Source organism: Hakea prostrata, chromosome 5, assembly GCF_041222555.1.
Source record: "Hakea prostrata isolate BN-2017 chromosome 5, UWA_Hpros_2, whole genome shotgun sequence".
Taxonomy (NCBI): domain Eukaryota; kingdom Viridiplantae; phylum Streptophyta; class Magnoliopsida; order Proteales; family Proteaceae; genus Hakea; species Hakea prostrata.
The window spans coordinates 19,469,315-19,496,653 of NC_142604.1; the positions used below are offsets into that span (position 1 = coordinate 19,469,315).

The following is a 27,339-nucleotide window of genomic DNA, read 5'->3' on the forward strand; positions in this document are numbered from 1 at the left end:
GTTAGAATAAGGCTGGATAGTACACCATCCTTTATGAATGAACCAAGAGTAATCTGTCAATTGTGTCACATTGAGGGTCATGTGTGTGCTCAATGCCCTCAGATTTTCAATCATGCGTATGTGGGTAAGCTTGTGTGCTCATCTGTACTGTCTACTTCTAACTCTTCTTCAAATTCTTTTTGGATCTTGGATTCTGGCTCTGATTGCCATGTTATTATAGACTTAGCCCATTTTGCTTTTCAAGAACCGTATACAGGGTCTCAAAATGTGGTAGTAGGTAATGGAAATGCCTTAGCTATCTTTCACATTGGCTTATTGTATGTTCATCATGGTGCTTCTACGTTCAAGATGTCTGAAGTTCTTTTAGTGCCTAATATCAAATACAATTTGCTGTACGTTTCTAAGTTTTCTCAAGAAAATGGTGTTTACTTTGTCTTTTATTCACATTGCTTTGTTGTTAAGGATTAGCAAAGTCATCAGGTTGTGCTACGAGGCAAGATTTTTAATGGGCATTGTGGTATTTCTTTCTTGGTTCATGGTGGTGATATCAGTTTTGTTGTCAATAATGCTTATACAAATTATAGTAGTAACAATACTTTTTCTGCATTTTCTACTACTGCTACTTACTGGCATGGAAGACTTGAACATCTAGCTTCTTCAAGAACTATTGACATCCTTAGAACTATTGGAGTTAAAAGTTATGTTGTTCTTCCTTTTTGTGATGCTTGTAATTGTTCTAAAAGTCATTGTTTGCCTTTTCAAATTTCAAATTTCAAATTATGTTAGTCATGGACCTTTCGATGTTGTTCATAGTGACTTATGGGGTCCAACCCCTTTTTTAGTTTTGATGGCTTTCATTACTATGTAGTGTTTGTTGATCAGTTTACAAAGTATATATGGATATATCCTTTGAAATACAAGTTTGATATGCTAGCTGTTTTTCAAAGATTTAAAGTCATGGTTGAGAATTACTTTAAGATAAAGCTGTGTTCTCTTCAAACTAATGGTGGGACAGAATTTCAGAGTTTGACTAAGTTTCTAGCTACTAATGGGATTTCTCATAGGATTTCTTGTCCATATACTCCCTCTCAAAATGGTACAGTTGAGAGGAAGCATAGACACATCATTGAGTTTTGTTTGGCATTATTACTTCAAGCTAATCTTCCTCAAGTTTTCTAGACTGTGGCTTTTCAAACTGTTGTTTCCTTATTCAATAGAATACCTCTCTCAACTTTGGACAATAAAACCCCATTAGAGGCTCTCTTTGGTTTCAAACCTGATTATGGGTTGTTAAAAGTGTTTGGGTGCTTATACTATCCTTGGTTACTGCCTTATGCATGTTCTAAACTACATCCTCACTCCACGCCTTGTGTTTTTATGGGGTACCCGTCAGCTTACAAAGGTTATATGTGTTATGATCCAGCTACACATAAAACTTTTATTTCATGGCATGTTGTTTTTGTTGAAAGTAAGTTACGTTACAGCAAGTTGTGGCATTCAGCTTCTTCAATCTCTGTTGAACAATGGCTGCCAGCAGTAGAGCTTCTTCCTATGGACAGTAATTTACCAATTTCTGGGGCTTGCTGAAAACTCAGCCATATGTGGTGAAGCATCGATCTCTTGTGTCTAATTGTAATACTTCTCCTGTTTTGCACACAGCTACTGTAAGGACTGATTCAGATACATGTAACCAGGCTGCTACTAATTCTAATGAAAATATCCCCATCCCCTAGTGTGTTGGGCATTTGGGTGAGCAGGGTACTTATGGGCCTACAGAAGTGGGTACTTTAGACAATGGGCCTCCTAATTGTTTAGCTAAAGAAGTGGGTACTTTGGACAATGGGCCTCCTACTTGTTTTGCTAACAAAGTGAGTACCTTAGATACTGGGCCTTCCAGTTGTTTTTCTAAAGAAGTGGGCACTTCTGCTGATGGGCCTTCTCATTGTTTTCCTAGTTTAGAGGATACACCGTTCACTGTTACTACGACTCAACCTTTACCAGCTGCAAGTTCATCCTCCAAATTAGATGCCATATTACCCTCACATCACATGACTACTCGCTCTAAAATAGGGACTTTAAAACCAAAATCATGACTTAATCTTTTCGCTTATAAAATTGAGGATGATGTTCCCACTACTTATCTTCAAGCAACGAAATCTACCCATTGGCGTCATGCAATGCAAGAGGAATTTAATGCCTTGGTTCAAAATGGTACATGGATTTTAACGCCTTCATTACCTACTCAAAATGTTATTGGATGTAAATGGGTTTTCCGCGTCGAAAGAAAACCCAATGGTTCTATAGACCATTATAAAGCAAGATTGGTTGCGAAAGGTTTTCATCAATGTCCAAGCTATGATTTTGGTGATACTTATAGTCATGCTATAAAGCATACAACTATTCGGATTATTCTTTCAATTGCTATCTCCAATCATTGGTCTATTTGACAACTTGATGTTTCGAATGCTTTTCTACATGGGGATCTACATGAGACTATTTTTATGGAACAGCCAGCTGGGTTTGTTGATACGGCTTGTCCTACACATATATATATGTCAGTTAAAAAAATCTCTATATGGTCTTAAACAAGCTCCTTATGCTTGGTTTACCAAATTTACTACCTTTATTGCTTCTGAAGGATGTTGAGTCGCGTATCGATACCTCCTTATACTTTTACAAATCTGCGGATGTGACTCTTTATTTTCTCATCTATATTGATGATATTTTGGTCACCGACAATAGTCTCCAAGCTATTTCATCTCTTATTAAATCCTTGGCCATTGTCTTTGCTATTAAGGATCTTGGCGATTTGCATTATTTTCTTGGTATTGAAGCACATCGTACATGTGAGGGCTTGTTACTTTCTCAACACAAGTATGTTACTGATCTTTTAGTACATACTAAGATGAATGAAGCTAAATTAGTTGCCACTCCAATTGCTTCAGGCTCTTTGTTATCTATTATGGATGGCACTCTTTTAGAGGATGGTATTGAGTATCGTCATACTATTGGAGCTTTGCATTATTTGGCTAATACTAGACCTGATATAGCCTTGGTTGTAAATTATGTTTCTCAGTTCATGCACTCTCCCACTGATCTACATTGGGGCGCTGTCAAGTGGATCCTTCGCTATCTTCGGGGACCTTCTACCTAGGGTTTATATTTTTCCTCAACCTCATCTATGACTATGGTCGGGTATTCCGATGCAGACTGGGCAGGTTGTCTCGATGATCGCTGCTCTACAACTGGGTTATGTGTTTTCCTTGGTCATCATCCTATTCCTTGGGGTTCTCGTAAGCAACATATTGTTTCTCGTTCATCTATTGAAGCTGAGTATTGTGCTCTTGTTGCTATTGTTGTTGAGATGCTTTGGATTTGCTCTCTATTTCAAGAGCTTTATATTTTTCTTCCTACGGCTCCTATTATTTGGTGTGACAACATTGGGGCTGCTTACATGACTGCCAACCCCATTTTTCATGCTCGTACGAAGCATGTTGAGATTGATTTTCATTCTGTCCGGGATCTTGTGGCCACGCGACAGTTTTCTGTATGCTTTGTTTCTTTGGTTGATCAGTTGGCAAACTTACTTACTAAGGGTTTATCTCATCCACGAATTTTCTCGATTCGAGACAAGCTTACGATCATGGATCCGTTGCGCTTGAGGGGGCATGTTAAGGATACACAGTCAGCATATAGTTAGTGTATTGCTTACTATAATTAATTTTATACTTAGACCTACAGTTACTTCTTACATTGTATAAACTTCTATAAATAATCTCTGTACAACACTTCTTAATATCAATTGAAATACATCTCACTTACTACAGTGGGATATAGCATCAATTATTCATGAATATTCTTCAATTCAATCACTTTTGTAGATTACAGGGAATCAGAGCATCGACAACTTGTTTGTTTACTTTAAGGTTCTAAAAAATGTGTTTTCCTCTTCTCCTTTGAAGGACCATGTGGAAGATTATGAGATAAACAAACCCTTCCAAGCCAACAAGGCTCTAGGTTGTAGGGTGGATGTAGTAAGCCTAAGGAAGAAGAAAGGGGACAATTGTATGACGGCCATCTATGACCACATCGATGAACTAGAGGGAGTTTATGTTTGCTTCGAGAGGTTGTGATGCATCATCCCCTGTCGGAGGTCGGTTTCTTCGAGCTCTAGGAAAGAACCACCATAAAGATCGACTTGATCAAAAGGAAAACTCCCTAAGATAGTGTGAGTGATTTTAGTTGAAAATGAAATCCAATTTTCAAGCTTCAATAGGGAAATCCTCCATTTTCTCTCAACACTCAAAATGACTTCAGTATTGTTTGGATCAGCCATTATTAAGGCGGGAATTGCTTTAATTATTTATTTATTTCCCCTTTCTTTTCCAAATTTCTCTATTACAAAACAAGTGGCTTACTTGACAGTAGCCTTCATCGAGTGCCAGATGTTGTCCGTTGGTCTTCAATGGCAAAGTTAATCTTGCCGGAGATGGAAATGATGGTGGTAGAACAGTAGAGAATAAAATAATGATTGAAAAAGATAATTTAGGATTAAATGTTGTAAATATGTTTAAAACTTTATATAAATTTATTTTAATTGTGTCTTTTATCCATGGTTTTATTTAGTCCCACATTGGGTTGAGAGGATCTGATTATATGGTTTATATATAGTAAGAGCCCACATATTATTAATTTGCCTGAACCCTATAGTGACCCCCCCTGCAACGGAGGCCCAGTTTGTCATGGGCCCTATTCTGGAAAGCCCACTACTGGGTGAATACGTGGAGATGCCGTTTGAGTGGCACTCTCCTGTAGGGAGGTCACCTCGGAGGTACTCTTTGAAGAGAGTTGAGCTGAAAGGTACCCTCCTCACAGCCTTACCCTTTCACCCACAGCCTTTGGGGCTCAATATAAACTCAATTTCGTGCTCATTCCTGACACGCAAAATTCCTTCTCCTCTTTCTCTCTCTTTCTCTCTCTCCCTGTTATTCTGTTAAGCAGTGAACATAACCTAATTATACCTTGAGTAAACCTTTCTGGGGTGCAACCTTACAGGTTTGGGCTGACTGATCTTGGGGTGAAGACACTTTTAGAACCCGTATTGCACAATTCGGGGTGTCTAAATACCTTAAAGAAAGTACTTCATGTACGTTTTAGCTTTAAAGGAGTATTGTGATTACAACAACAGTTCTGGTGTGCGTGCAGATCCCTCAATCGTTTTCAACATTAAAGGGTATTCTCCACCAAGTTTGAAATTCGAATATTGGCCAGGACCCACACATTATATACTAAGGGGACCCAATATTAGTTTGTGATCTACTAAAAGGATCCACACGTAGAATACTCCATAAAGAATCCATCAGAGTGAGTGGTTTGCGTGATTTTGCCTTGTCTAAAGCTCTTCATGTATTAATTAGATATAATTGTGAATCTGGTATAGTTTTTGTCCCTAACCTTCCTTAGTCATCTTATCCAACTACATGTGGCCAGTTAAAAGTAAATCTAACAACATTAGTGCCACTATAGGAGGAACCAATTCAACAATTTTAAGAATTTATCGTCCCGTGTTGGCCATGTTGCCCAATACATTTTGGTGCACTCCTATACGTGCTCTTGGGGGGGGGGGGGAGTTTGTCTATGAATAAGTGTCGACTAATATCATATCATATCATTAGATATTTCAAACCTTGGTTCTAAGAAGATCCTACTTTTTCTTTTTCTTTTCTATTTATTTATTTATTTTTTTGGGAGGGAGATGAAAGAAGAAATATATAAAACATTGAAATACAAAGTTAATAGACCCAACCATACTACTACTCTTGATTACAACACGGGAAGAAGTAAGAACTACCCTGTTGTGAATTCCAGAGTAGGAACTGTTCTAAATTATATTGTAAAGGTTTAAGCGGAGTATTACAGAACAAAGCATCTGGGTGGACATGAGGTATATGAAATAAAATTGGAGCCAAATTGGGGTGGCCATAAGGGCGAGGCAGCATCTCGGAAATATTAGCATAGCTGGTCTAAATCTGAGTACTAACAACCCCTGGCGGTTCGCCAAATGAACTTCATGCAAAATGCCTTCCAAAATAGCTATTGATGTGGTCATTCATCTCTTCATTACGTATGGTTATGCAAAGGCAAGCGTCCCTTGCAATGAAGTAATTGAGAAATGCTGTGACCTTCAATACACTTGAATGGTGATAAAGCATAAAAGAAAAGGAGAAGACACCAACAGAGATCAAATCATACAATTGATGATGAAGTTCAGTCATATGACCTACATCTCTGGGGCTCAAGAAAGAGGCCCAGTCCAGTATATATGAAGCTAGAAAACCTTACAAGTTCGTACACAGAATTTACAGTTGAAAAACACCATCGAAGAGGCGATCACAATAGCATGAACTATGCTCAAATTCATTGTTCATACAGAGAGAGAGAGAGAGAGAGAGAGAGAGAGAGAGAGAGAGAGAGAGAGAGAGAGAGAGAGAGAGAGAGAGAGAGGAGAGAGAGAGAGAGAGAGAGAGAGAGAGAGAGAGAGAGAGAGAGAGAGAGAGAGAGAGAGAGAGAGAGAGAGAGAGAGAGAGAGAGAGAGAGAGAGAGAGAGAGAGAGAGAGAGAGAGAGAGAGAGAGAGAGAGAGAGCCCGTAACAAATGAACCCAAAATATTGACCCCAAAAAACTAATCGAACCCAAATACATGAACAAACCCAAGTATAAATAGCATAATCTAAATTGGTAGTATAGGCACCATTTTAAGATGGTTCAAGCTAAACTTAAACCCATAATTCAATAAAAAATAGCAAATTACAGATTAGACCCTTACAATTCTCCCGCTTAATCTATAAGTTATCCCTCATCATGGTTGACTGGACTTCAACTGTCATTGGCAATGTACCTGCAAAACAACAAAACACAAAAGCAGCAATACCAATGAAAAGAAACAAATCATGCATGAGAGGGTTCTTTTAAACAAGTCATATTTCTAATTTAGTTTTTAAAATGCCTAAGGGCCTGTTTGGTTATTTGAATTCAGAGATTTCAAATCTCTGGATTCATGAATCTGAGAATTATACCCGTTTGGTTGTAAAAATCTCCAGATTCATGAAATCTAGAGATTCACCTTTTTACACTAAAAACGTGAATCTGTAGATTTATGGGTAAGGGGTGAAATCCAGAGATTTAAAAAAAGCTATACATTTGCACATTTACAAAAATCACATGATCAAATAGTTTTTTTGGATGAATCCACAAATTTCATTCCACAACCAAACATTTAATTTTAAAAATTATGACTCCATAGATTTGAAATCTCCAGACTCATGTAACCAAACAGGCCCTAAAGAAGTTGCAAATAAATTATCTCTTCTAAATTATTGTGAAGAAAGACAATAAACATCCAATTACCCAAAGCATGATGTAGACTCTTATAGACTTACATGTAACAACAAGGTAAAAATGTAAAGAAACAATCAAACAATCACTCAAGGCAACCCAAAGGCAACTACTCTTCCAATTCTATCAATGATCTAATAACTACTACTCAAACCAAGACCACACCACCCACACATCACAAGGAGGGCACAAGTCAATCACCAGACACATCCAAGTCACCTTAGAGTAGACACCAACCAGGGATAAAAAAAAAAAAAAAAAAAAAAAGAAAAAGAAAAAGGAAGAAGAAGTAAACCCCATAAGACTCAATAACTACATCGATCCCACATGACCGCATTAATGAAACACTAGATGTGAGGGAAGAAATTCCAATCATCACCTATGTTGATGCTTAGGACACAATGCACGCAAGCTCTAAAGTCCAACTACCAACATGACCTAACCTAGGCACCTAGCATGCCACGCTGGTGCAAACCAACCATTAGACAAGTAACATAAACCCGAGACACCTTAAAGGTAAGTACTCCCACCCAAACTATACAAGTTGACAGAACCACACCCCTGAAACACATGTGAACCTCAACAACAAGTGAGGATACCCCTTGACAACACCTATGTCAATACCAGCACTATCTAGGATAAAAATGGAGCTCAAAACCTCTCCAAAGACCAGGGATACACATAATTCCATAAAAAGTAAAATAAGAACCATCATGTGTGTGCAACCAACTATACTAGAACCAACCTCACACATGTCAACACCACCCATTACCTCTCCAGCATTCCGAACCTTAGTCAAACAATTACACCAATGCTCAAACATTGGTTGCCCACTCTAGTGCTAGGTTCGGATCAGTATAGACATGGTCGTGAATTGTAAGCTTCCAGGGAGGAATGTACAAGTCCCTTGATCCCTCTTTGGTGCAACATCATCAAGAAGATCGTGCCTCTTCTTGGCTAGGTTAATGCCGTCTTGGGTCAACTTTGCCACGTCAATCAGGGCCTTTCCATTTATCTTTTGGAGGATTTTCAACAAACCTTTGGGGGCTTGTGAGGGAGCCTTGGGAATCAGGTTGGCGGGTTCAGGGTCTTTTCTCTTCTTCGAAATCGCCCTATCTTTGGTGGATTTGAGCCCCTCAGAGGACATGGCCTTTATTGCGTTGGGGTTGTATTTTGGAGGCACTACATAATTAAAAAGAATGAGAGTTAGTAAAATGGAAGACCAACATCAAAGTAAAAATTAAACAGACAATCAAGAGCTCACTGGGGGCTAGAACCCACCATCGAGCACCAGCTTCGTATTCCATGGTGTGTCCATGGATCTCCTGACACACCTGAATGGACTTTTATCGTTTGAACGATGTTGTCCTCATTGGAAGATAAAGGAAGAGGATGATTCACTTGGGTGTATGAGTCCTGATGATTCCAAGTGATCAGGAAAATCTTCAGGAGGTGCTTGGCATAATAGAAACCAATGGCGCCACCCTTTTCGGTTAGAGGGGCAAGTACCGTCAGCGACGATACTGCCCTACCATCCCAGTTCACTTCTGTGGTGTTTGGGAGAAAAGAAAAAAAGACCCAACCAGGCGGGTTAGATTTACTAAGATAGTATAAATGTGAAAAAAAGAGGAAGAGAAGGGGCAATACCTAACGCGAAGTAGAGGCCTATGAAGCCAACAATGTGGCGTCAGCTGTTCGGTAGAAGCATCCTAAGGCATAACACCCAGTGGTTAAGAATAGCACTGAATAATGGAGAGAGAAAAAGAAACATAACCTCCCTCTTCAAGGTGTTGGTGTAGATCAACAAAGTTAACCCTTTCATTAGGGTTAGGGACCCCAAGGAGATCGCTGAAAAGAAGGGAGTAGCTATTCAAATTGTCGTCAAGTTCAGCAAGACAAACATGAGAAACAAAGAAACTTGGACCCTCAGATGGCCTTTTTGACGGTCGAGAGCTACCAGCAGCAACTTTTGAAGAAGCTTTTTTCTTTCAGGGAGTAGGAGGTGAGGTAGCAACTTCACCTTCCATTGGGTTTCCAGTCTGCTCTCTACAGGTAGATTTTGTAGAAGGACTGAACCAATGGTCACTAACCCTAATGTTTTTGTCTCCAAACAGCTCTACAAAGGTAGAAGGGCTGGGTTGATTGGCTAAATCATCACCCTCGACCATTCGGTCTATAGAATCATCCTCAGATAGTCTCCCACTATAGCCGTAATCAAGAAAGAAATAAAAAATAAAAAGAAAAAAGAGATAAAAAGAAAAAAGGAAGAAGGTAATGACCTCAAGTAGGAAGGAACAATTGGGAGATCCCTAAACTACAGGGAATTTGAATCGAGTAGAAAATGAAAAAACAGAAAGGAGAAGAGGAAAATAAGCCAATGAAGGAAAGAAGAAGTTTCTAAGGGAAGAAGCACTTACTTGTTTGAGAAAATTGAGTAAGATTCTTGAAGCTTGTAGGTTGAAGATGAACGCAGAAGCTCACTAACACTCTAGAAAGTAATTTGCAAGATGGCAAAGTGAGGAAACGAAATGAAGGCAAAGGGGGGGGGGAGTTTTAAATAAACCCAGAGATGGATTTGGACAAACAGGATCAATTCCGATTGACGATCTAGAATAGGAGACGTTTCGAGACCAGGAATCCAATGAATGAGATTAACCAAGGATCAATGACCGAAAAAAGGTGATGGTTCGAGAAAAAGAACGCCATGATGGTTTTTTATACTGAATGAGTGCGGCTCGAGAGGACATAACATTTCTGACAATAAATGTGACGTTTGGAGGACATTTGGGAAACTTGAAATCATTTAATCTTCCCTTTATTATGCTCATGGTTCGTGATCGAGAGAAACATACCAAATGATCAGTCACTCGGTCCCGATCAATCTGCCTAGGGGGCTCGTGATAAGTAAAAAATCATAGCCAACCAGGTCAAACCAAGGACGTGCAATCACCCCATTAGGGACCGGTTCTAGAAATAAACCCAAAGGTGCCTTAAGCACGAGGAACTCGACAGTTATATGAAGAAACGTGATCCCGCCAAGTTCAGGATACGCAATTGTGCTACACATGGAAACCACAATTAACTCAAATTGAGGGAGGAAAACCCTACAATTGACGGCTACAGGTGGGACTTGTGAATTGATCCAATGGACGGCAATGAGAGTAAACCCTAAATAAATCAAAGTATAACACAAATAAATGGTAATTCAAACATTTTTCCTCCATTAAATCTTTCAATTAAGCTTTGCAACTATTTAGAGTTCATTGATGGTTCACTTATTGACTTAACTATCGGAGGTGGCTTCCTGAAAATTGAGTCCACCCACATCTAACGTTCGTGTTGTAGGAATTTGAAGACCTCTGGTGGTTAGACAATTTTCAGATGCATCACATTGGTTCCTTCTTTTTCTTATTTACATAAAATAACTGTAATATCTAAATGATAGCTATCACAATTCAATCATTCAAAATCCATACTATACGTGTTATTCCATGTTACTTATTTTATTTTATTTTTTTGGTAGGCATGTTACTTATTCACATATAGGATGCTATTATGTATTTTGTCTAATAAATCATATCTAGTTTAGCCAACAAAAGTTATCATATTTAATATTGAAGAAAAGGGAACCTTTTGGAGCCACTTGGACAAGGATAATATATACTCACCCCAACAATTCTCTCCTCGGGGTAATTAATAACTAACCTTGCTCTTTTCTCAATTCTGAGTATCTGACACGATTTTGTCTCATGTCATCGGTGCCCCTTTTATACTTAATCTATTTTTTTCGATATAAAAAAATCTCCAAAATTATTATGTAAACCAATTGAAGTGTAATCACACTCTGTTCCTTTAAAATTATTTTTCTAATTTAAATAAATAAAAATAAAAATAAACCATACTGTATGAGCAATGGAACCCTTATACTTAATTACCATGAATGAAAATCCATATCCTCATTATGCACATAGCTATGCAAAGGGCACCAAACTAGCGGCAACCATCCCTTGCCATGAAACTTTTGACAAAAGAATATAAATAAAGAAAAGAAGGGATAATTACTGTTGCCCCCCTGTAGTTTGATTTTATTACTAATAAAACCCTGTTCTTTACGAAATTACTGTTGTCCCCCTTCCTTATAACGGTGTTAATTTGCCGTTAAGTTTGAATATGTAATGTCTAATTTACCCTTCATTAAAATTAAGAAATCAAAAGACGATGCTACCCCATTTATAAATCAAATTAAATGTCAATTTTACCCTAAACTTCATTTATTTTGAATTAATGAAATGGGCAAAATCCAAATCCGATTTGGTTTCCCACCTTCACTAAACTTCATTTATTTTGAATTAAAGAAATGAACAAAATCCAAATCCAATTTGGTTCCCACCCTCACTAAACTTCATTTATTTTGAAAAAAATTTAGGTGATATTCAGTTTCCAATTTGAGTTGAATTCGATTTTTCTTCCTCTTCGGTTTCTATTCGAGTTTTATTCAATCATTCTTTCTTTATTTGGTTTCTTTTTTTTTTTTTTGAGAATAAAACGGATTATAGTTATTTTTTTTGTCCACAGTTAATTAATGGTACTACTGTAACTTGACAAAAGGGTAAATAAGTAAAGAGATAAGTATAAGGGTATTTTGGGTTTTTTGATAAAATATAAAGATGCCACATCATCAGTTAACTAACGGAACTTAATGGTAGGGGGTAATAGTAATTATAGACAAAGTTGAAGATTAGATTAGTAATTTTGAAAAGTACATGGGATACAAAAATTGAATGATATTGGATTACTCAAATGAGTTTTCACAAAAATAAAAACTAAATAAGTTATAAGGAAAGAAAAACCAAAGACGCCACGTTATGCTATTATTCGCATTCAGTTAGAATCAAGAACTCTCCTTCTCTTATTACATTCAAGTTTGTATTCCTTCTTTCTCTATTCATCATTTCTAGCTCTAATGAAGACAACAGGGGAACACTCGTGTTCTGAAACTGAGAGCCATCTCTTGCCGCTCTCCGTAGTGATCCCAACCCTTCCACAGACCACAGGGTTGACATCCTCTGTGGCCCGCATAGGAGCGGCCACCCAGCGGCCGCTTTGGATGCGGGCCGCGTGTCACAAAATTTAATCAGAATCGTTCAATTTTCATACAATGTTCTCGGTTGAACCACTAATAATAAACGCGGTTTGGATGGAATGAACAACATGGTTAAACCAAACTGGTTTTTTTGTCTAAAACAAAACAAAAAAAATCCTGAAAACCTAAATCGATTGAACTTTCGCCTTCTATCTCAATCTGAAAACCTAAATCGAAAATCGAAAGCGAAAGTGGCGACGTTGCTGGACTCTCCTTCGAAACTGACTGTTCTGGCAACGGCGAGAGGATTTTAGGGCGTGTTACGGCACATTCTAGCGAGTTACACGGCTGTGGTAGCTGTTGTTGCAGCTCTCCAGAGTAAACCAGAGATCCGATTGATATATCAAACTGGGTGTGGAATCAACCACCTAAAGTCTTCAAAGGAAGGAAGCATGTTAGCCGATCGCACCTCATGATTTTCATTCCAATAGATCCAATAGAGGTGGATTAACTAGGAAAAGGAAGAAAGAAATTTAATCGGAGATGGAGGAAGGCGTTTGGTAGCATAAAGGTGTTTTTCGAATTGAATCTGGTGATGGTCAAAGAGCTGGAAGAATCCAGTCATGCATACCATCTGGTTCTCCATGTGCTTTTCTAGATTTTGATTCATTAGGCCTTCTTTTCCAAATTTTGATTCATTCATCTAATAATGAGAAAATATTTAAGAAATTTTAACCAAAGATGGAGGAAGACGTTTGGTAGCATAAAGGCGTTTTTTGGAAAGAATCTGGTGACGATCAAAGAGCTGGAAGAATCCAGTCATGCATCCCATCTGCTTCTCCATATGCTTTTCCAGATTTTGATTCATTCATCCGAACAATGAGAAAATATTTATGTTTTAGAATTAATGATCGGGATGCATGACATGTCGATGAAATCAACTATGTAATCCAAGCTCAAATATTAGACTAGGTTTGAAATGGAAGAAAATGCAGAAAAGTTGGATCGATTCAAGTTTTCAAGTCAATATTGAAGACGATGCAGAGGAGTTGGATCGACTTAGGTTTTCAGTTTTCTTTGTTTAATTATTAAAAGTGAGTAAAAAAAACCAGTTCGGTTTAACCATGTTGTTCATTCCATCCAAACCGCGTTTATTATTAGTGGTTCAACCGAGAACATTGTATGAAAATTGAACGATTCTGATTAAATTTTGTGACACGCGGCCCGCATCCGGAGCGGCCGCTGGGTGGCCGCTCCTATGCGGGCCGCAGAGGATGTCAACCCCAGACCACATGGCATGACTCACACACGTTGGGGCAGTAGGCAATTCTGTATATAGGGTTAACCTTGCTTATCCTCTCGATTCTAAACCAATTCCTCACTGTTGACTCCCCTGGGTGCCCTGGCTTCCCTCAGAAGTCCTTGCTGATGACAACCACCACCAACTTGCAGCTTGCTCCCTCCTCTCTTTCACCTGCCACACTCTATTCTCAATTCCCGAGAAACGAATGTTTGTATCCATTGATTCCTGAACTATTCTCGTTGTCTCTCCTTCTGTGGATGGCAACCCCAATTCTAAGCGTTCTAAGGATGCTGGAGAGAAGATCACTGGAGTACCCATGTTCCTATCATAGGAGCTTTGTTGCACTATAGGGGTATGGGTGGTTTGGCTTTGACCGGTGGAGCTCTCTCTCCTACCCACCAAAACACCTCCACCGGCACCTCCCCTTATAGCAGATACAATGTAGTATGGCATCCCTGCTTGGAGGTCATTGCCATCGGTATCTTGCACGGCATATTGAGGGCTTAGCTGCTGCTGGTGATGAGAGAAAGTAGCTATTGCCTGAACCGAGGCCAAAGACAAGAACCCCATAAGGAGGAGAGCTTTGCTCCACATGATCGATGATCGATTATTGATGGTCATAAAAGGAAGGAAAGTGGTGTTTCTTAGAAAAGAAATTGTTCGAGTGGAATTTGAATATACAAGAAGTGAGATGGAATGGAAGGTTATGCTTAGGCCAATTTATAGGGTGCTGCAACTAACGGGTGCGATATAATTCCTCCAATTTGAGTGGATCAGGATGACACTTGTTGAAGACATGTTTACTATCCTTCTTTAAAAAAAGTTAAAGTTTTACTAATATTATACTATGATCTAAAATACCAAGTCTCCGCCATTTTTTTATTTTTAATTATAATTCTTATTTTTTGTTGGGTAACTTAGTTGATTAATTTCCCTGACGCCTTGGAGAAACTGTCCCTGAATATACATTTTCATGACGGCTCTAAAAACTGTTGCCGAATATACACACCTTCGCCTATGCTTCTAAAAGACCGTTGTCGAATATACACACCTTCCCAATGCTTTTAAGTGAATTCAAATGGAATCTGCAGTGTCAAACAGTGGATAGAGATCCAAAAACTGTTGGTTGCTTCTCTGCTTTAGATCAGATGAAGTTGAATGAGAAGTTGTACTTGGAGGGGATGCCGAGAAGTCTTAGTTCACAGTCACAACAAAGTGGTGGTTTTCAATCTTGTCATAGCTAGATTGTAGTTCCTTGGGGATTTGTATCATCGTTCCAAATATGAGAAAGTCCACAAACCAACTGCAGTCACTTGTGAACTCATCTGCATTTCCGCCGGCCAAAAATTGTTGGTTGCTTCTCTGCTTTAGATCAGATGAAGTTGAATGAGAAGTCGTACTTGGAGGGGATGCCAAGAAGTCTTAGTTCATAGTCACAACAAAGTGGTGGTTTTCAATCTTGTCATAGCTAGACTGTAGTTCCTTGGGGATTTGTATCATCGTTCCAAATATGAGAAAGTCCACAAACCAACTGCAGTCACTTGTGAACTCATCTGCATTTCCGCTGGCGTCCTGCAAGGCAAGATATATATGCACTGCAGTTTAGAGCTTGAAGCCAATTACCAATCTTGCCAGTGGTATTTGGTCGGAACCCAACCCAATCACTTCAGCATTTAAGACTAAAACGTTATCAGCGCCATTGGTTGGTCCGAACATGGCCAATTCCTCGATCTTCTCCTCCCATCGATGGGAACTAAAATCTTGTGACATCAAAAAGCAAAGCAATTCTTTTCTCTTGCGGGATATAGCACCAATTAATCATATGATATAGCACCAATTATTCATGAATATTCTTCAATTCAATCACTTTTGCAAATTGCAGAATCAGAGCGTCAACAACTTGTTTGTTTATTTTAAGGTTCTAAAATGTGTTTTCCTCTTCTCCTTTGAAGGACTATGTGGAGGATTATGAGATAAACGAACCCTTCCAAGGCAATAGGGCTATGGGTTCTCGGGTGGATGCAGTTAGCCTGAGGAAGAAGAAAGGGGTTAAGTTTATCATAAACATCCACACACAATAACCAAAGAATTAACGTGGTTCGACATTCATTGTGAAGCCTACATCCACCACAAGAAAACCCCAATCATCATATTTCTGGGATGAAATTTCATTATCTTTATATAGAAAAGATTAAGAGTTCCATAAGAAGTTAAATTCTAATATAATTCCTCCTCTCTACTAGTCTCCATATGGAGTTGGGAGACTACAAGTTACATTTATAACACTCCCCCTCAAGATGGATCGAAGACATCATCTAAGGTCAATTTGCTAAATGCAACTTGAAACAATCCCTTTGACAAAGCTTTGGTGAAGACATCTGCAAGCTAATTTTCACTTCTTACATAAGGGGTTTCTATAGTTCCATCCTGAACCTTCTCATGAAAAAAATGACAATCAACTTCAATGTGCTTAGTTTTTTCATGAAACATCGAATTAGAGGCAATGTGTGTAGCTGCTTGATTGTTTCAGAACAACTTCATGGGTTTTTAAAACTTCTCACCCCCAATTCTTGAAGTAGGACACCAATCTAGATTAATTCACTAGTTGCAGATGCCATTGCTCTGTACTTTTCTTTTGCACTAGAACGAGAAACAATATTTTATTTTTTACTTCTCCAAGAGACTAACTTTTCTCCTACGAATATGCAAAAGCCAATAATTGATCTTCGATCAATAAGATTGCCAGCCCAATCTGTATCGGCACATCCTTCAATGTTTGTGTGTCCATCTCTTTAGAGTCCCATTATTCTTGAATTTGGTCTTGTAGACCCAACGACATCCAATCGAATGTTTGCCACTTGGGAGTTGCACTATATCCCAAATTTTATTTTTATGAAGAGCTTCTAGTTCCTCATTCATAGCCTTCACCCATTTAGGTAAATTCTTAGCTTAAATAAAATTGGCTAGCTCCTTGTTGTCTTCAATGGCCGAAAGATATGCAAAATATTGAGGAGAGATATGATCATAACTTATATGAGATTGAATTGGGAACTTAGCTGTATGATAAGTGGTAAACTCACGCAATCTCACTGAAGGCTGAGAGACCCTAGTAGATCTGCAAATTGGTAAGTGCACCATAGTTTCAACTGTATCATTTCCTACAATATGAACATTTGTAGTTGCTTCACCATGTAGTTTTTTCAGTATATTTACTGACATCACCTATAACAGTGCAACCTTTAGTGGTGTCATTTCTTGAAATGGATATTGTTGCCCATAACATTGTCTTCATTAGCATCACCCCTTGCAGACATGTTGTCTGGTATATCTGGTAACGGGACAGGAACATATTCACTCTAATCTTGTTCCTCTTAAGTTTGCTTCCTACTAGAAAAGAACATCTGAGTTTCATCAAAAGACACATCCCATGAAATAAAAAGTTTACCCGTAGATGGGTCAAAGAACTTGTAACCCTTTATAGTAAAAGAGCATCCCAAAAGCACACATTTGTGAGCATGAAGATCAAGTTCATCACTATCCTGGGCATGAACATAAACAATGCAACCAAAAACTCAAAGATGAGACATCACGATGGGACGATCATATAGAACCTCTAAGGGTATCTTAAAGTTCAAAATTGTATTGGGGAGATGGTTGATTAAGTAATAACATGTGCTGACAGCATCTGACCAATAAGTCTTGGGAAGATTCCCATGAAATAATAAAGATCGGGTCACCTCAAGTATATGTCTATTTTTGCGTTCAACAATCCAATTTTGTTGAGGAGTCCCTACGCATGAAGTTTGATGTAAGATTCCCGAACTTTTGAGATATGATTGAAAGAGCCTATTAGTGTATTTTGTCTCATTATCTATTCGCAAAACTTTAATGCGAGTTTGATACTAAGTCAAAACCATCTGCAAAATTCCTGAAACATCTATAGCACTTCATTCTTGGAAGACAATAAATACAACCATGTAACCTGAGATTTATCATCAACAAATGAAACAAAATACCTGAATCCATCTTTAGAGTCTATAGGAGAATATCAAACATCAAAATGCACTAGATCAAATAATGCATTTGAAATATGAGTACTATGTGGAAACGGTAATCTATGTTGCTTGGAGAAATGACAGGCATCACAAATAGTAGAATTAAAAGATAAACAAGGATTTAAATATTGTAAAATCTTATCAGAAGGGTGACCCATACGGCAATGCATGAGTTGAGATTTCTCATGATTACTCATAAAAGTCAAGGCGCTATTTGTAGAATCTAACGTATAGAGTCCATTTTACAGTCTACCTTCACCAATCGTTGTATTTGTTAAACTTTCTTGGAACACTACCTTGTCCTTTGAAAAGATCACATTACAATTTAAACTCTGAGTAATTTTACTAACTGATAACAAATTCACAAACAATGATGGTACAAATAATGCATCAGTCTTGGATGAAAATAGATTCAATTTCCTTTGACTCTGAATTGGGACAATAGTACCATTAGCAATAGTAATAGGAGGATAAGATTGTAACTTATTAGTGCTCAAATCAGATAAAAGATGGGTAGATCGACATATATTGTCGATTGCACCCGAATCCATTATAAATGAATTCTGAAAAGTAGAGAGGGAAAGAGTAGTACGTACCAACTGAATGAAGCTTTGTAGTAAAGATATAACTTTTCCAAGAGAGTGTTGTATTGCCAAAGAACTTTCCGTGGGAAATTTAAAGAACCTGACCATTAGTTTCTATACGAACCCACAATATCAAATACCAACAAAACAAAATCTCCTCAATTCGTTACTTCCACTGAGTCTGGAATGTCCAAAAACCTTAAGACCACCTAACCCCATACAAAACATCTTCACACAAAAGCCTTTGGAAACAACTTGTACGATACCGATCCGATAATAAAAAAAAATAATAAAATCTATCTTACCTCTTTTGTCTTTTCTCCAATCGAATTTTTTTTAAGGATTCACCTCTTAGCTTTTGAACCTCTCAATCCCTTTTTACTTTTACTTTTTTTCAATCATCCAACGTAATCATTGCTTTTTCTATTTTTCTTTTCAATCACCAAGGTAATCATTGCAAGAATTAAAAAACTTCAAATAAAAGATTAAATAAACTTCTTTCTTCCACGAACAGAACGCTTACCTTGTCGCCGCTCTCCTTTTTTTTTTTTTTTCTTTAATTTTCTTCTAACCAAACATGTTCTTTTGGCTTTTGGAGTGCACTTTCATTTTGAAAGTTCAAGAACTAGGGTTCTTCTTCAGCATCAAGTATCATTGGGGGACCTTTTCCTCACACTAGATTTTGGTGTATTTCAGAAAGATTGAACTATAGATTTGGTGATCAAGAGCGATACCTGATTAATATGGAGATTCTTCTTGTACAATCTTAGAAAGTGTAGCAGACTGATCTCTGTCTTTTGGTTTCTTCGATCAATTCCTATTCCTGACACGTATCCTCTCCGTTCTAGTTCTTTACACACCTTCGGTAAGAACATTGCTCTGATACCAGTTAAGTTTATCATAAACATTCATACACAAGAACCAAAGAATTAACATGTTTCAGCATTAATTGTGAAATCTACATCCACGGCAAGAAAACCACAATCAACAAATTTCTGAGGCGGGGTTTCATTGTCTTTAAATATAAAAGAGTAACAGTTCCACAATAAGTTAAATTATAATATAACTCCCCCTCTCTGTTAGTCTCCTTATGGAATTGGGAGACTAGCAAGTTACATTCATAACAGGGACAAATGCATGACGGGCCATCTATGACCACATCAATGAACTAGAGGGAGTTTATGTTTGCTTCGAGAGGTTGTTGTGATGCATCATCCCCTGTCGAAGGTTAGTTTCTTCGAGCTCTAGCAAAAAACCACCAGAAAAATCGACTTGATTGGATGGAAAACTCCTTAAGATAGTGTGAGTGGTTTTAGTTGAAAATGAAATCCAATTTTCAAGCTTCAATAGGGAAATCCTCCATTTTCTATCAACACTCCAAATGACTTCAGTATTGTTTGGGTCAGCCATTATTGTGGCGGGAATTGCTTTAATTATTTATTTATTTCCCCTTTCTTTTCCAAATCTATCTATTACAAAACTAGTGGCTTACTCGCAAGTAGCCTTCATCGAGCGCCAGATGTTGTTCGTTGGTATTCAATGGCAAAGTTAATCTTGATGGAGATGGAAGTGACGGTGGTAGAATAGTAGAGAGTAAAATAATGATTAAAAAAGATAAATTTAGGATTAAAGGGTATTTTAGTCATAACACATTGTATAATCACATTGAGGGGCATTTTGGTCCCTCCAATATTGAAATTTGAATATTGGCTAGGATCCACACGTTATATATTACACTAAGGGGACCCAACATTAGTTTATGATCTACTAAGAGGACCCACACATAAAATACTCTATAAAGAATCCATCAAGGTGAGTGGTTTGTGTGATTTTGCCTTGTCTAAAGCTCTTCATGTATTAATTAGATATAATTGTGAATCTGGTATAGTTTTCATCCATAACCTTCCTCGGTCATCTTATCCAACTAAATGTGGCCAGTTAAAAGTAAATCTAACAACATTAGTGCCAGTATAGGAGGAACTAATTCAACATTTTTAAGAAATTTATCATCTCGTGTTGGCCATGTTGGCCAATACATTTTGGTGCACTCCTATACATGCTCTTTGAGGGGGGGGGGGGGGAGTTTGTCTATGAATAGCTGTCAACTAATATCATATCATATCATTAGATACTTCAAACCTTGGTTCTAAGAAAATCCTACTTTTTCCATTTTTTAAAAATTTTTTTTTTTATTTGGAGGGGGGATGAAAGAAAGAAATATATAAAACACTGAAATACAAAGTTAATAGACCCAACCATACCACCCAAAGAAGTTGATGGTATCAAGGCATTTTAACAATGTCAATAGACCCAAACATACCACACATTGATAAACACATAGATATCAACTTAGTTGTTAAAATGCCTAAAGAAGTTACAAATAAACTCTTCTAAATTATTGTGAAAAAAGACAATAAACATCCAATGACCCAAAATATGTTGTTGACTTCGAGGGATCTTGCACGCACACCAGGACTGTTGTTGTAATCACATTACTTCTTTAGAGCTGAAACGTACATGAAGTACTTTCTTTAAGGTATTTAGACACCCCGAATTGTGCAATACGGGTTCTAAAAGTGTCTAAATAATCAGAAAGAGAATAACAGGGAGAGAGAGAGAGAGAGAGAGAGAGAGAAAGAGGAGGAGGAATTCTGTGTGTCAAGAATGAGCACGAAATGGAGTTTATATAGAGCCCCAAAGGCTGTGGGTGAAAGGGTACCTTTCAGCTCAACTCTCTTCAGCTGACCTCCCTACAGGAGAGTGCCACTCAAATGGCATCTCCACGTATTCACCAGGTAGTGGGCTTTCCAGAACAGGGCCCATGACAAACTGGGCCTTCCGGATCAAGCCCACGACCCACGACCCACTCCCCAAGTCCCCAAGTCCCCAAGCCCCAAGCCCCAAGTCCCAAGTCCCAAGTCCCAAGTCATATAGATATATTATATTATATTAATATTAATATATATATATATATATATATATATATATATATATATATATATATATATATATATATATATATATATATATATATATATATATATATATATATCTATATAATCATGGCGCGGGGGACACTATAGGGTATCAAGTAAATTAATAATACCTGGGCTCTTACTATATAAAAACCATATAATCAGATCTTCTCCACCCGATGTGGGACTAAATAAAACCATGGATAAAAGACACAATTAAAATATTTATATAAAGTTTTAAACATATTTACAACAAAATATGATGTAGACTCTTGTAGCCTTACATGTAACAACAAGGTGAAAATGTAAAGAAACAATCAAACAATCACTCAAGGCAACCCAAAGGCAACTACTCTTCCAACTCTATCACTGGTCTAGTAACTACTACTCAGACCGAGACCACACCACCCACACATCACAAGGAGGGCACAAGTCAATCACCAGACACATCTAGGTCACCCTAGAGTAGACACCAACTAGGATAAAAAAGATTAAAAAAAAAAAAAAAAAAAAAAAAAAAAAGTAAACCCCATAAGACTCAATAACTACATTGATCCTACAAGAACACATTAATGAAACACTAGATGTGAGGGAACAAATTCCAATCACCACCTATGTTGATGCCTAGGACACAATGCACACAAGCTCTAAAGTCCAACTGTCAGCATGACCTAACCTAGCATGCAACGTTGGTGCAAACCAACCCATTAGACAAGTAACATAAACCCAAGACACCTTAAAGGTAAGTACTCCCACCCAAACTATACAAGTTGACAAAACCACACCCCTGAAACACATGTGAACCTCAACAACTAGTGAGAATACCCCTTGACAACACCTATGTCAATACCAGCACTATCTAGGATAAAAATGGAGATCAAAACCTCTCTAAAAACCAAGGATACACATAATTCCATACAAAGTAAAATAGGAACCATCATGTGTGTGCAATCAACTGTGTTATAACCAACCTCACACATGTCAACACCACCCATTACCTCTCCAACATTCCAAACCTTAGTCAAACAAGTACACCAACGCTCGAACATTGGTTGCCCACTCTAGTGCTATGTACGGATCCCTAGAGATGCAGGAATGAATTGTAAGCTTCCAGGGAGGAATGTACAGGTCCCCTGCTCCACTCAATCCCTTTTTGATGCAACATCATAAAGAAGATTGTGCCTCTTCTTCAACAGGTTAATGCCGTCTTGGGTCAACTCTGCCACGTCAATCAGGGCCTTTCCATTTATCTTCTGGAGGATTTTTAATAGACCTTTGGGGGCCTGTGAGGGAGCCTTGGGGGTCAGGTTGGCAGGTTCAGGCTCTTTTCTCTTCTTCAGAATCACCCTATCTTCGGCGGCTTCAAGTCCCTCAAAGGCCATGGCCTTTAAAGCATTGGGGTTGTATTTTGGAGCCACTACATAATGAAAAATAATGAGAGTTAGTAAAATGGAAGACCAACATCAAAGTAAAAATTAAACAGATGATCGAGAGCTCACTGAGCGCTTAACCCCCCCCCTTTTGAGCACAGCTTCGTACTCCATGGCGTGTCCATGGATCTCCTAATGCGCTTGAATGGACTTTATCGTTTGAACGGCGTTGTCCTCATCAAAAGATAAAGGAAGAGGACGATTCACCTGGGTGTATGAGTCTTGATGGTTCCAAGTGTTGTAATGTGAGGAATTGCTCCTTTAAAAGTATTTTATTCACAAGACCCCAATAGGGTATTTATAGTTACAACATAGTTAAGTCCTATACTAAGTAGGAAAAAGAAATATATAAATAAAACTCTAGACTTATGAGGAAACATAATCATATTATAATTAGGAAACCTCAGTCCATGTTTTAAATACCAAGTGATCGGGAAGTTCAAATCTTTAGGAGGCACTTAGCATAATAGAAACGATGGTGCCACCCTTTATGGTTAGAGGGGCAAGTATTGTCGGCGACGATACTGCCTGACCATCCCAGTTCACTTCTGTGGTGTTTGGGAAAAAAAGACCCAACCAGGTGGATTACATTTGATGAGATAGTAGAAATGTGAAAAAAAGAGGCAGAGAAGGGGCAATACCTAACTCGAAGTAGAGGCCTATGAAGCCAACCATGTGGTGCCAGCTGTTCGGTAGAAGCGTCCTGAGGCATAACTCCAAGTGGTTGAGAATAGCACTGAATAATGGAGAGAGAAAAAAAAAGAAACCTAACCTCACTCTTCAGGGTGCTGGTGTAGATTGATAGAGTTAACCCTTTCATTGGGGTTAGGGGACCCCAAGGAGATAGCTGAAAAGAAGGGAGTAGCTATTCAAATTGTTATCGAGTTCAGCAAGACGAACATGAGAAACAAAGAAACTTGGACCCTGAGATGGCCTTTTTGATAGTCGGGAGCTACCAACAACAGCTTTCGAAGAAGCTTTTGTCTTTCGGGAAGTAGGAGGTGAGGTAGCAACTTCACCCTCCATTGGGTTTCCCGTCTGCTCTCTATAGGTAGATTTGGTAGAAGGACCAAACCAATGGTCACTAACCCTAACGTTTTTTGTCTCCAGACAGCTCTACAGAGGTAAAAGGGTTGAGTTGATTAGCTAAATTATCACCCTCGACCATTTGGTCTATAGAATCATCCTCAGATACTCTCCCACTAGCCTTTATCAAGAAAGAAATAAAAATAAAAATAGATAAAAGGAAAAAAAGGGAGAAAGGAATGACCTCAGGTAGGAAGGAACAATTGGGAAATCCCTAAACTACAAGGAATTCAAAACTTGTAGAAAATGAAAAAACAAAAAGGAGAAGAGAAAATAATCCAATGAAGGAAAGATGAAGTTTTTAAAGGAAGAAGCACTTACTTGTTTGAGAAATTTGAGTAAGAGTCTTGAAGCTTGTAGGTTGAAGACGAACGCATAAGCTCACTAACACTCTAGAAAGTAATTTGCAAAATGGCAAAGTGGGAAACGAAATGAAGGCAAGGGGGGGGTTTAAATAAACCCAGAGATGGATTTGGACGAACATGATCAATTCCGATAGACGATCGAGAATAGGAGACGGTTCGACACCTGGAATCCAGTGAACGAGATTAACCAAGGATCAACAACCGAAAAAGGGTGATGGTTCGAGAAAAGGAATGCCATGATGGCTTTTTGTATTGAATGAGTGCGGCTCCAGAGGAGATAGTGTTTCTGACAATAAATGTGACGTTTGGAGGACATTCAGGAAATTTGGAATCGTTTAATCTTCCCTTTATGATGCCCATGGCTCAATAGGCCTAGGGGGCACGTGATAAGTAAAATATTATAGCCAACCAGGTCTAACCACGGATGGTGCAATCACCCCGTTAGGGACCGATTCTAGAAGTAAACCTAGAGGTGCCTTGTGCACGAAGGAACTCGACAGTTATAGGAAGAAACGTGATCCCGCCAAGTTTAGGATACTCAATCGTGCTCCTTATGGAAACCACAACTAACTCAGATTGAGGCAGAAACGGCTACAGATTGGAATTGTGAATTGATCCAACGGACGGCAATGAGAGTAAACCCTAAATAAATCAAAGTATAACACAAAGAAATGGTAATCGAAACGTTTTTCCTCCATTAAATCTTTCAATTAAGCTTTGCAATTGGTTAGAGTTCATTGATGGTGCACTTATTGACTTAACTATCAGAGGTGGCTTCCTGACTGTTGAGTTCTCCCACATCTGACGTTCGTGTTGTAGGAATTTAAAGGCTTCTGGTGGCTAGACAATTTTCAGATGCATCACATTGGTTCCTTCTTTTTCTTACTTACATAAAATAACTGTAATATCTAAATGATAGCTATCACAATTCAATCTTTCAAAATCCATATTATAAGTGTTATTCCATGTTACTTATTTTATTTTATTTTTTTTGGTAGACGTGTTACTTATTCACGTATAGGATGCTATTAGGTATCTTGTCTGATAAAACATGTATAGTTTAGCCAACAAAAGTTATCATGTTTAATATTGAAGAAAGGTGAACCTTTTTGAGCCACTTGAACAAGGATAATATATACTCGCACCAACAATTCTCTCCTCGGGGTAATTAATAACTAACCTTGCTCTTTTCTCAATTATGAGTCTCAGACACGATTTTGTCTCATGTCATCTGTGCCCCTTTTCTACATAATCTATTTTTTTCGATATAAAAAAATCTCCAAAATTATCATGTAAACCAATTGAAGTGTAATCACACTCTATTCCTTCGAAATTATTTTTCTAATTTAATAAATAAACCATATTGTAGGAGCAATGGAACCCTTATACTAATTACCATGAATGAAAATCCATATCATCATTATGCACATGGCTATGCAAAGGCCACCAAACTAGCGGCAACCATCCCTTGCCACGAAACTTTTGAAAAAAAAAATATATAAATAAATAAATAAAAGAGCAACAAAAATTGAATGATATTGGACTACTCAAATGAGTTTTAACAAAAATAAAAACTAAATAAGTTAAAAGGAAACAAAAACCAAAGACGCCACGTTATGCTATTATTCCCGTTCAGCTAGAATCAAGAACTCTCCTTTTCTTATTCCATTCAAGTTTGTATTTCTTCTTTCTCTATTGTAATATGTAACAGGGGTTAGCAGGGGCAATATGGTCTTTTTCATTCTATAGGATAGCTTGTCTTATTAGTTTGTTCTGAGGGCAATAGGGTAATTGCATACCTAGAAGGGGATATGTATTTTGGGGTTTTGTTTGTATCATCTCATTCGCACGAATACACTCTCTCTCCTCTCTGTTTTGCTCTCTGGCGATTGCTCTCGGTCTCTGCTGGTTCTTCATCTGCTGTTGAGGGTTTCGGTTAGCCCTAATGTGTTCTTGGTGATGGTTCTTTGCTCTTGTACAAAGCTGAAGCAGTGTATACTGTTTGGTGCGTGTAAAGGCTTCGGTATTTGATGCTCTTGGATTCACGCAGGAGATTCTTGAAGCTCTGGTTGCATCTTGACTCAGGTGTGGTTGTTCCATTGTTTCGGTTGTTATTTCTAGTCTTTGTATAGAGTATTGTCACTGTCTAGGGCTGTAACCTTCCTCTGTTATTTGATGATTGCATATGCTTGGTGAGAGCATATCTCATCCTTGGATGTAGGTCTCTGACCGAACCAAGTAAATCTTGTCTTGTGTGTGTGTGATTCCTTCTTCCTTTTCTATTTTGATTGATTATTCCGCTGCGTTAGGTTAGTTTGCTTAACATCTATTCATCATTTCTAGTTCTAATGAAGACAACAGGGAACACTCTGTGTTCTGAAACTGAGAGCCATCTCTTGCCGCTCTCTGTAGTGATCCCAACCCTTCCACAGACCACATGGCATGACTTACACACGTTGGGGCAGTAGGCAATTCTGTATATAGGGTTAACCTTGCTTATCCTCTCGATTCTGAACCAATTCGTCACTGTTGACTCCCCTGGGTGCCCTGGCTTCCCTCTGAGTGTCACATACCTTACACTAGAAGTCCTTGCTGATGACAACCCCCACCAACTTGCAGCTTGCTCCCTCCTCTCTTGCACCTGCCACACTCTATTCTCAATTCCTGAGAAACGAATGTTTGTATCCATCGATTCCTGCACTATTCTCGTTGTCTCTCTTTCTGTGGATGGCAACTCCAATTCTAGGCGTTCTAAGGATGCTGGAGAGAAGATCACTGGAGTACCCATGTTCGTATCGTAGGAGCTTTGTTGCACTATAGGGGTATGGGTGGTTTGGCTTTGACCGGTGGAGCTCTCTCTGCTACCCACCAAAAGACCTCCACCAGCACCTCCCCTTATAGCAGATACAATGTAGTATGGCGTCCCTGCTTGGAGGTCATTGCCATCGGTATCTTGGACAGCATATTGAGGGCCTAGCTGCTGGTGGTGATGAAAGAAAGTAGCTATTGCCTGAACTGAGGCCAAAGACAAGAACCCCATAAGGAGGAGAGCTTTGCTCCACAT

The 27,339-nt window shown here is 38.4% G+C and overlaps 1 protein-coding gene and 1 pseudogene across 1 annotated transcript; both read right to left on the reverse strand.

Annotated features, from left to right (window-relative positions):
* Positions 1–12,335: 12,335 nt before the first annotated feature.
* On the reverse strand, positions 12,336–14,374 carry LOC149015626 (21 kDa seed protein-like; annotated as a pseudogene).
* A 12,227-nt stretch (positions 14,375–26,601) lies between these two features.
* On the reverse strand, positions 26,602–27,339 carry LOC149015627 (kunitz trypsin inhibitor 5-like). Its single transcript, XM_089157295.1, has one exon. It carries the CDS (start codon positions 27,337–27,339, stop codon positions 26,602–26,604), a length of 738 nt encoding a protein of 245 aa, XP_089013421.1.

Coding starts and splice junctions, on each gene's coding strand:
- LOC149015627 (XM_089157295.1), bottom strand. CDS start 27,339: ATGTGGAGCAAAGCTCTCCTCCTTATGGGGTTCTTGTCTTTGGCCTCA.